The sequence below is a fragment of the Orycteropus afer genome, unplaced genomic scaffold, assembly GCF_000298275.1.
Source record: "Orycteropus afer afer isolate SDZICR_OR568_19922 unplaced genomic scaffold, OryAfe1.0 scaffold00053, whole genome shotgun sequence".
Taxonomy (NCBI): Eukaryota; Metazoa; Chordata; class Mammalia; order Tubulidentata; family Orycteropodidae; genus Orycteropus; species Orycteropus afer.
In genome coordinates, this window is record NW_006921640.1 from 6,343,736 (window position 1) to 6,355,625 (window position 11,890).

The 11,890-nt window shown below is 36.7% G+C and overlaps 1 protein-coding gene across 1 annotated transcript in view; it reads right to left on the reverse strand.

The window, feature by feature from the left end:
- The window catches only part of FZD3 (frizzled class receptor 3), a 169,751-nt gene that overhangs the window by 109,842 nt on the left and 48,019 nt on the right, over positions 1-11,890 (reverse strand). Inside the window, exon 2 of the mRNA XM_007938725.2 lies at positions 7,799-7,995. Within this exon, the coding sequence (XP_007936916.1) occupies positions 7,799-7,995 (197 nt within the window). The remainder of the gene's footprint in view (positions 1-7,798; positions 7,996-11,890) is intronic.

The following is an 11,890-nucleotide window of genomic DNA, read 5'->3' on the forward strand; positions in this document are numbered from 1 at the left end:
GGTTTTCTAGGTATAGGATCATATCATCAGCAAATAGGGATAGTTTGACTTCTTCCTTACCAATTTGGATGCCTTTGATTTCCCTCTGTTGCCTTATGACCCTGGCTAGGACTTCCAGTACAATGTTGAATAGAAGTGGTGACATTGGGCATCCTTGTCTGGTTCCTGTTCTCAAGAGGAATGGTTTCAGTCTCTCTCCATTGAGAATAATGTTGGCTGCTGGTTTTGCATAAATGCCCATTACGATGTTGAGGAATTATAAATTTAGAATTATAAAATTAAACTACTGAAACTTATTGCATTCAAGTATTCATTGAAATCATGTAAGGAATAAAGGGAAAAAAAAAGAGAGAAAAACCAACCAACCAACCTAATATCTCCAGTATCTTATCTTTATTCTTGAATCTAGAAGGTGACACAAACTTGTAACACACACACACACACACAAACACACAGCCATCGAGTTGAACCCGACTCATAGCAACCTCTCCCACAGCCATTGAGTCGAACATGACTCATAGCAACCTCTCCTTGGGTTTCCAAGGTGGTATCACTACAGAAGTAGATTGCCCAACCTTCCTTCTGTGGAGTGGCTGGTGGGTTTGAACCACCAGCCTTCTGGTTAGCAGTCAAATGCCTTAGGCACTACGCCAACTTGTAAAGACAATTCAAAATACAGCACTGTGATATATGAGGTAATCAAAATCTACTTTAAGGTATAAAAATGAGAAAGGATTAATTATTTCAGGAGAAAGGGTTAGTTAAGAATTCATAGAGTAAGTCCCTCAACAGAAGATTTTGAATCAGCATTTACCAGGTAAACATAGCATTCCAGCAAGCAAATGCAAGCAAAAGCATAGGAGTTTGAAGAGGATGTGTTTAGTATTACTAGAATATAAAATGTGCAGGACTTGTGACAGGAGATGTTGGAGAGGTAAGTATGTTACAGAAACATGCATACGTATGTCTATACAGGTATTTAAAATGATGATATAAAATTTAAACTATGCAAAATAATACTATTTTCTAGTATATTTGTATATTCTAACTGCAACTCAACATATATACCTAAATGTCTAATGTTGTGTTGTTGTTTGCCGTCGAGTCGGGCCCCGACTCAATAGCGACCCCTCCTTGGGTTTCCGAGGCAGTATCACTATGGAAGTAGGATTGCCCAACCTAATAGGCACCTCAATCTTTAACCCTTCCAAAACCAAACTCTTTCCACTGCTCAGATTTTCTCATCTCTATGTTGGTAACTCCATTCTTCCAGTGGTTCAGGCCAAAAACCTAAGGGTCATCCTTGACACTTCCTCTCTCTTAGTATATACCTCATGATCTATCAGCAATTCCTATCACTCTGCTTTGTAATTTATCTAGAATCTGACACTTATCATTTCCTCCACTGATGCTTCCTAGTCTGAATCACAATACTTCTTCCTTGGATGTCCATAATGTCCTCCCAATTTATCTCCGTTTCCACACAACAGTCAGAGTTATTTTCTGCTCATGATCAAGTCTCTCTGCTGCCCAAAACTCTAATGGCTGCCCATCTCACTCAATAGTCAAATCCAAATTCCTTACCAGAGCTACAAAACCCTATGTGATCTACATACTCCTGTCTTTCTGATCTTATTTCCTCCCATTCTCTCACTCACTTGGCCCCAGCATTATTGGTCTCTTTGTTGTTCTTAACTATATCAAGCATGCTTCCACTTCAGAGCACTGACATGTTCCTCTTTCCTCTTCCTGGACTGTTCTTCCCCAGATAGCTATGTAGTTAGTTCTCTCACTTTATTCAGGTCCCTATTCCAGTGCCTTGTTATCAGAAAGGCCTTCTCTGATGATCATATTGAAAGCAGAGTTCATTTCCTCCCAATATTACATCACTAACACCTAACCCTATGCTTTCTTAGCATTCATCACCATCTGATGTAATTTCTTACTGCCATTACGAGAATTTTAGCTTCATAAGAAAAGGGACTTCATTTTGTTTTGTTGTATTGTAATTTGGGCGAAAGTTTACAGAGAAAATCAATTTTCCATTCAATAATTCATACACATTTTGTTTTGTGACACTGACTGTAATCCCCAAATGTAACAGCACTCTTCTCACATCCTCCCTGTTTACCATTTCCCTTCATTTTTCTTTCCTATCCCTTCCTGCCTTCTGAGAAACATAGCCCTTTTGATCTCATATGGTGATTTGTTCGAATGAATGCATACCTCCCTGGTATTATTTTTCATCTTATAGGCTTATTGTATGGCTAAAAGTTGATCCCAGCTTGAATGGTGTCTATGGGCCACAATCTCAGGAGTTCCACCACTCTTGATTATCAAACCAGTAAGCCTGGTCTTTTTTATGATTTTGAGTTTTTTGCCACGTTTTTCTTCCACTCTATCTGGGACCTTCTATTGTGATCCCTTTCAGAGCATTCATCAGTGGCAGCCAGGCACTATAGTTCTTTTGGCCCCAGGGTTATAGTAGATGGGGCTCACTTGGTTCATTAGTCCTTTGCACTAATTGTTTCCTTGTGTCCTTGACTTTCTTCAGTTTTTGCTCCATATGGGGAGAGACGAACAGTTGTACCTTAGATGGCCACTTTACAAGCTTTTAAGACCCCAGTTGCCACTTACCAAAGAAGGATGTAGAACACTATCTTTGTGGATTATGTTATGCCAATTGACCTTAAGGTCCCCTAAGACTATGGTCCTAAGCCCCATGCCCAGTGATTCTCTCCCTCAAGGTGTTTGGTTGTGGCTAAGAAGTTTTCATAATTTTGTCCCCTTTATGCTTTATTATTTTCATATGTAGAAATATCTTGTCAAACCTATATATATTGATAGTTGTAATCCTATTCACCTTCACACACCTGTTCAGCTTGATTGTCTATCTATGTATTCACTCGTAGATTACTGTTACTCTTATTGCAGGACTGTGTATACAATAGTATTTATTTACCTTTGGTGCTTTTAACTCTTGTGCTCCTCCTAGTGTCTTCCTCTGCTTTGATCATTTTGTGTTGGCCTCCCTGTTTTTGTATATTGCCTTTCCCTTCACCCAACTTAATATATGTCTATTCTCTACTTAGGAGCTCTGGTAGCATAGTGCCTAAGGCACTTGACTGCTAACCAGAAGGCTGGCGGTTCAAACCCACCAGCCGCTCCTCGGAAGGAAGGTTGGGCAATCCTACTTCCGTAGCGATACTGCCTCAGAAACCCAAAGAGGGGTCGCTATGAGTTGGGGCCGACTCGACGGCAAATAACAACAACAACAAATTCTCTACTTAGTGATTTACCTTCCTTTCCCCTCTCATCTCTAGTAACCTTCAAAGAATGATTCATTCTGAGTGTGTAAACCTTTTCTTGACTTTTTAAAGCAGTGGTCTCATATAGTGTTTGCCCTTTTGTGATTGACTAATTTCACTCAGCCTAATGCCCTCTAGGTTCATCTATGCTATGAGGTATTTTGAAGATTGTTATTTTTTAACATTGTGTAGTAGTCCACTGTGTGTTATGTACCATAGTTTTTTATCTACTCATCCACTGATGGGCACATAAGTTGTTTCCCTCTTTTTGCTACTGTGAATAATGCTGCAACGAAGATGGCTATGCACGTATCTGTTCACGTCCCAGATCCTATTTCTCTAGGATATATACCTACCAGTGGGATTGCAGGATCATATGGTATTTTTCTATGCACAACTTTTTAAGGACATGCCATACTGTTTTCCACAGTGGTTGTATGATTTACCAGCTTTGTGTGAGGGTTCCAGTCTTTCCACACCCTCAGCAGCACTTGTTTTGTTTTTATTTTTAAGCTTTGTTGTTAATGCTGGGGTGTAATGATATCTCATTGTTGTTTTGGTTTGCATCTCTCTAATGGCTAATGATTGTGAACATTTCTTCATGTGTTTGTTAGCTCCTGAATGTTTTCTTTGGTATACTGTCTGTTCATGGTCCTCTACCCATTTTTTAATTGTATTCTTTGCCTTTTGTTATTGAGGTGTTGAAGTTTTCTACAAATTTTAGAGATTAGTTTGCTGTCTGATATGTCATTGCCAAAATTTTTTGCCAGTTTGTAGGTTCTCTTTTTACTCTTTTGATGAAGACTTTTGATACATATAAACATTTAATTTTTAGGATGTCCCAGTCATCTAGTTTGCTTTCTCTTTGTACATTTTTATTCATGTTTGATACTGTATTTATGGCATGTACTAGGGTCCCTATTTTTTCTTTGATGATCTTTACAGTTTTAAGGTTTTAGTTTTAGGTCTTTGATTCATCTTTAGTTTTTGTATATGATGAGAGATATGGATCTTGTTTCATATTTCTGCAAATGGATATCCAGTTTTGCTAGAACCACTTGTTAAAGAAACCATCTCTGTCCCAATTAATGGGTTTTGGCCCTTTGTCAAAGATTAGCTGTCCATAGGGGGATGGATTTCTCAGTTCCCAATTCTGTTCCATTGGTCTAGGTTTTGAGATCAAGGAGTATGAAACCTCCTACTTTGTTCTTCTTTAGTAGTGTTTTGCTTATCCGGGGCCTCTTTTCTTTCCACATAAAGTTGGGGATTAGTTTTTCCCTCTCATTAAAGAATCATGATGGAATGTGAATTGGGGTTACATTATATCTATAGATTGCTTTGGGCAGTATTGACATTTTTACAATTTTAAGTCTTTCTCTCCATGACCATGGTATATTCTTCTATTTATGTAGGTCTCTTTTGGTTTCTTATAGAGTGTTTTATAGTTTTCTTTGAATAAGTCTTTTGTGCCTCTGGTTAGATTCATTCCTAATACTTCATCTTTTGAGTGGTTATTGTAAATGGTATTGATTTCCTTTTCAGAGAACTCTGTATTAGTATAGAGGAATCTAACTGGTTTCTGTATGTTGATCCTGTACCCTGCAACTTTGCTGAATCCTTTTATTAATTCCAATAGTTTTCTTGTTGAGCCTCTAGGATATTCTAGGTATAAGATCATACAAACTGCAAACAGAGATAGTTTTACTTCTTTGCCAATGTGGATGCCTTTTATATCCCCTTCTTGCTTTATTGCTCTGGCTAGGACTTCTAATACAACACTGAATAGGAATGGTGATAAAGGGCATCCATGTCTGGTTCCTGTTCACAAGGAAAATGTTTTCCTAAGAATTATTTCCTGAGAATAATGTTGGCCATTGGTTTTGTGCATATGCAAGAACAAGGATTTTTGTTCAAATTTTATTCAACATTTAGAATAGTGACTAGTGCACACAAAAGACATCCAATTAACATTTATTGAATTAATGAGTGCTGAATGAACACAGTCATACAACCCTAACCTAAGTTATCAGACAGAGGACTAGGAGCAGTGTGGAAGACAAACTTCAAATGGACAAAACTGGAGGCAAGGATTTCAGTTGGGCTTGAATTAAAACTAGCTAAGGCAGTAAGAACAAGGCAGATTTGAAATTACATAAAAAGCAACAGTATTTATAATTAATTGGATGAGTTATAAATGAAAGAGGAATAGATAACTTAAGGGCTTAAAAATGAGTAAAAGAAATGAGAAATTTTAGACATGTGAAACTAAGGTATATGAGAGACAAAATCAGATTAGGATTTCCATTGGCTGCTGGATATGCAGATTTAGAGTTTAGGAGGGAGAGGACAGGGCTACAGATTTAGGTTTGAGAGTTACTGATATATGAATAATAGTTAAAATCAGTAAGATGAGATTATTCTCAGAAAGCATGTAGAGTCAGCAGAAAACAGAAACAGAAGTCTGGGAAGTACCAGTATTCAAATGCCAAGAAGAGGAAGAGGATCCAAGAAAGAAAATTGAGAAATGTTGGTCTGAGATGTAGCAGATCAGAGTACTTCACACATTATGGTCTAAATGATTTTCAGGAAAGAAAGACAGGTGAAGTTCAGAGTAAAATATAGGTTTGAAGTGAGCGATAAAGATGTGGCAAGCCGCTGAGGGGAATGGACAGAAACTTTCCTGACCAGATAGGTAGTGACAAAGAGCTAAGAGAACTGCTATGAACTGAATCATTAAATATATAGCATAATTAATCATAAGCCACTCCTCGGAAGGAAGATGGGGCAATCTACTTCCATAGTGATACTGCCTCAGAAACCCAAGGAGGGGTCACTATGAGTCAGGTCCAACTCGACGGCACATAACAACAACAACAATCGTAAGAAATTGGTTGGACTGATCTAGAGTTGGAGATATTACAAGTATGGTAGCAAGGAATCAGTTGAAACTCCTAGCAAAGTGTATTTCAAATAATGAACCACAAAGTGCTAATATAAAGAAATAGATTAGGAAGGGCCCTTATAAGAAAAAAGAAAACTATAAGTCTGGAAATGTCCTTGAAGTTGAAGAACAGATACAGTGGGAAAAAGAGTATGAGATATATGGAAAAATGAAAGGTTATCACAAAAGACCATTTTACCAAAATCCCAGGCAATAGTGAGGGCATAAAATAGGTTTATTAAAACACACAAATAAATAAAGATTAAACATGAAATAGAGCTCCTGACAGGCAATTTACAACTGTTGCTGTAAGTTCTAAAAATTCACAGACTTTCAAAAGAGGGATTATAGCCAGGTAATTTTGAGTGAATGAATGGTTAGATGAGGCCAGTTGAAAAGACAGATCAAAGAGTTAGGAGATAGAATAAACAAATAAGAGAAATTAAAATGTCAATGATAGTAATAAGAAACTAATTAATGCATGTTTTACTTTTTTAAGTTTCTCCACATGTCAAATGAGAGTCTGTTTTCCTTACCTCTAAAGGCTATTGTCTGATAACAAATAAATTATTTTGAAAAATGAAGGAGAAGCGAATACTTAGTATAGCATGGATTGTAATAGCAAAAACTTGGAAACAACATAAATGACCACCATTAGGAGATGGCTAAATAACTACAGAATATTAATATAACTGGGTACTATATAGCAACTAAAAGGACTAGGCTTGACCTAGAGACACAAACATAGTTTTATTTATGTTGTGTGTGTGTAGATAGACAGAAAAAAAAAGAAAAAAAAAAAAACATGGGAATGATTAACAATAAACTCAGACTAATGATTACTTCACCTCTGGGAGAGAAAGAAGAGCATGAGATTAAGACAGGTTTCAAGGAACCTTTCATTGTACCTGTACTGTTCATGTCTTTAAAAAAATCTGAAGCAAATACTGCAAAATACTAAGATCAGACAAAGATAGGTAACAATAGGTACATAAGTGTTCATACTATTATTCTTTATCCTTGAAGTATTTCAGAAAACAAAAGTACATTATGTAAGAAATATAGTACATTATTGCTAAATAATAATTTGCTCTCATGTAAGCCTGAAAGACTGTCCAGTAAACAAATCTTTAAACCTTTAGGAAATACTTTAAGTCTACATAGCAGAAGTCATTTGAAAAACATGAGATGGATTTGGTATGATAATGTATGACAGAAAAACAGAACTGAGACAACTTTTAGTCATTAATGTATCTTATTTATAGAGGTATTTAAGCCCTCACAATGATGACATTACAAATAAGTGATTTTCCTCTCTGTGTTTTTCTGTATTTCACAAATTTTTCATAAATGGCCTTACTTTTTAAACCAAAAAGAAAAAACTCTGAGGCTATGAAATTGCTGTTCAAAACTGATCACTAATATGGATACTTTTCTGAATAGAGACTTAAAAAACATTTTTTACAAAATTGACAAAATAGGAGACAGTAAGTAACTTCAAGCATACTGCAACATAAGAAACGATTCGTGAAAATCTGTGTTTTCGCACCTACTACATTCCATATCTTCAGGCCAAGGAACACCAAACATTTCCATGAGCTTCGAACACTCGCTGTAGGCACGCTGGCATAGCCTACGACAGGGAAGTGTGACACGTCCATATTCCATACAAATAGGAGCATAGAGTGCACAAAGAAATGGCCGGAAATCCCGAGAGCAATCCAGATTCACCATAGGGTGGAATGGCTAGGAAAAAGTTAAAATTGAAAAATTAGATAAAGAACTATATACACGCTGAAGCTATCTATATATTAGTTTTTATTAGTTTATATGAGTTTTTCAATTTAAAAAATTTTCTCAACATTCATTTTATAAATTCTGAAGGGGGCTGTGCTTTTTTAAAAACAAAACCCTTTTGGTCCTATCCCAGAAGATCCTAATTCAGTAAGTTTGAGTGGATCCAGAATCTATGTGTATATTTTAATTGCTACAGGTGATACTACTGAAGTGGCAAGGCTGGGAACCAATATATAAGATGATCCATTCTTGATAGAAAAATATTCAAAACATGCACCAAATGTTCAAAAGAATGATTATGGCTTGTTAATGGGATTAAAAGGTATTTTAATTTTATTCTTTTTATATATTTTAATTTCTATATTTTCTATAAGTATCAAGAGTAGAGGAAGAACAAACGATGAAAGGAGGAAAGAGAGGGAGGAGAGGAAGAGATAAGTTATACATGTTGTTGTTGTTATGTGCCGTTGAGTCAGACCCGACTCACGGCGACCCCTCCTTGGGTCTCCAAGGCAGTATCACTACAGAAGTAGATTGCCCCATCTTCCTTACGAGGAGTGGCTGGTGGGTTTGAACCACCAGCCTTCTGGTTAGCAGTCAAGTACCTTAGGCACTATGCTACCAGAGCTCCCAAGTTATACATAGTAGTAATTATTTTGGAAGCAAGAAGAGGAGAAGAATTTATTATTTTTGTCTATTTTCTTGTTCTTTTTACACTAAAATTTAAAAAAAAAAAAAACAGAATTCTTTAAACTCTAAAATCACATGATATAAAATATAGCTCACACTATAAGATATTAAGTAAAAAGAAAAAAGAGGGGCACCAAACTTAAAACCATATTAAAATAATCATTACTATTACCACAGGAATAGATCCAATATTCCCAGAAATGTGCAACTAGGCTTTTAACTATCAATTATTACTGATTTTGAACTGCTAATAGATATTCTCACCTCCAGGCATAGATATTCTCACCTCCAGGCCTTTCTACTGCATAAGTTACAATCTATTCATTTCTACATTGATGTATAATGTACAAAGACTACCAGACACTCTCAGAAAACCAGTTTTTTTTTTAAAAACACTGAAGTCAACAAAGCTAACTGTAAAATGGATATGAAATCTATATGCAATGATAAACTACATGAGACAAAAAACTGTCCGTGACTAGCACTTCCAAGTACGATGAGTAGTGTGTGATAAACCAATGCTTTCACCAAGAACAACTTAAAAAGACAGAAAAAAAATGTTTTGAAAGATCTATTTATAGCCACTGGAGAACTGAAGAACTAGAGGAACTAAGATTCTAGAGCGCAGGGAAGCATAAAGAGGGACTGGATAATCACAGCTATTTTTCTAAGGAGGCAATTGTTAAATTTTGCACAAAGCTGAGAATCCAAGCTTTGCCTAGGTTGGTGCTAGATAAATGAGCAGAGTTTTTGGTAGTCTTGTAAAGCTGCAGATACAAAATTGGAAATTAAAAGAAGATCTAGGTGAGAAGGGAAGTATAAAGACTTGAGTGTGACACAGAGCCAAGTTTTCCCGTCAAGATATTTGAAAATTCTGAAGCTACAGAGGGAAGGAGGCTGAGAAATCATGCAGAAAGTCTCTGAATAGCAGAGTGGAGATTTTTGGCAGTCTTACTAGGCCAAGGAGATACTGACTTCAGGCCCCGCCAGCCGGTGGGGGGGGGGGGGGGGGGGCTGAACATACAAGATCCTCATCTGGAAGCCCTGCATAATTATACACTAGTAGCAGGGACAAATGTGAGGGAGACTGAGACTTACCAAACTGTAATTCAGCCTGAAATCAGCTCAGTCCCAGACTGAATTAAGGTGATCTGCCCCCACTGATCTGCTAAGCAGAAAAAAGGGTATAAACTTTTTCTAGAGTGATACATCACCACCTGGAACCTCACAAATATTTTAGAATGTCTAGTACTCAAAATAGGAGCTCTGGTAGCATAGTGCCTAAGGTGCTTGACTGCTAACCAGAAGGCTGGCAGTTCAAACCCACCAGACACTCCTCGGAAGGAAGGTTGGGCAATCTATTTCCGTAGTGATACTGCCTTGGCAACCTGAGGAGGGGTCGCTATGAGTCGAGTCTGACTCGATGGCACATAACAACAACAACAGTACTCAAAATAAAAAAAACAATGGATATCAAAGACAGGGCCATATGACTGAAAACCAACAAAGAAAAAAAAAAGTTTTAGTGATCCAGATACTGGCATTAATAGACAAGATTGTCTATAACTACAACTGATATGTTCAATAAAATAAAAGGTAAAGAATTTCACCTGAAAATTGTAATCTATAAGATGAATCAAATGGAAATGCAATTACTGGAATAGATAACTATGGAAACTAAGAACAAATTAGATACAGGACAATATAGGACTGGCAAAATAGAAAACAAGCAATAAAAAATATTCAAATGGAAGCACAATAACAAAAAATAATTAAATATACCAAAAAAAGAGCATAATAGACATGTAAAACGCATGCAAAGGACTAACATATACACAAATGGAATTTAAAAAGGGGAGGAGGGAGAGAATTGGGCAGCAGAAATATATAAAAAATGATAGCTGAGAATTTTCCAAAACTGATTAAGACAACAACTTGTACATTCAAGAAGTTCTGCAAACCCCAAGAAGGATAAATACAAAGAAAATCACATTGAGGCACATCATGTGCAAACTGCTGACAACCAAAGAAAATATTTTAAAAGAAGTCAAAGAAAAAAAAGATACATTATATGCAAGGTAAGCAGCAATACCACTTATCGCTGACTTCAGAAAACAATGGAATGATTTCTTTAAAGAGCTGAGAGAAAATAATTGTTAACCCAGAATTCTATCGAAAAAAAAAAAACCAAACTCACTGCCATCAAGTTGTTCCGACTCCTAGCGACCCCTCCTTGGGATTCTGGGCAGTATCACTACGAAAGTAAATTGCCCAGTTTTCCTTCCAAGGTGTGGCTGGTGGGTTTGAACTGCCAGCCTTCTGGTTAGCAGTCAAATGCCTTACATATTATGCCACCAGAGCTCCCTAGAATTCTATACTCAGTGAGAATTCTATAGTCAGTGAAAATATAAAATATTTTTCACAAATGAAGACAAAGTAAACCTGTTTTTAGACACGTAAAAATTGAGAAAATAAGTCACCGAAGGAAAGAGAACCAGAGAGTTCTTCAGACAGAAGAAAAGTCATTAAAATTAAAACACAAAAGGAATTAAGAGCAACAGAGAGTGGATACGTGATATAAGTTAATATTTCTATACCAACAAAAATAACTGCAATGCCTTAAAATTCAGGAAAAATATATACAAAATCAGTATGTGTAGCAATAAAATAAAAAACATAGGATGGAGTCAGTGTAACACTACTGGATGTGGTTCAAGTAATTACTTTTATTAGAAAGTTGTGAAAATCAAAAGAGCATGTCATAATTTCTAGGGTATGTACTAAAAATATGTACAACTAGCAAAGTAACAAAGAGAAAAATAGAAGAAAGAAAAAAAAAATGTAAAATACCCTGGACACACCATCCGATCTGCAACCTATACAACTACGAGACCAGAAGAACTAGATGGTGCCCAGCTACCAATGTCAGCCATTTGGAAGGGATGCAGGAGATCCTGGATAGAGAGGGAGAACAATGTGGAACAAAACTCAAAATCATTTGGCGGGGGGGTGAAGGGGGATGGTTGGGACCAGGTTTGCTGGTCCAATAGAGCCTGGTGGAACCACTGAGACTATGGCCCCTAGCTACCCTTCAGGTCTGGAATTGAACCCACACCTGTGGTTTCGAGCCAAACAAAGTACAGGCATGTGAGTT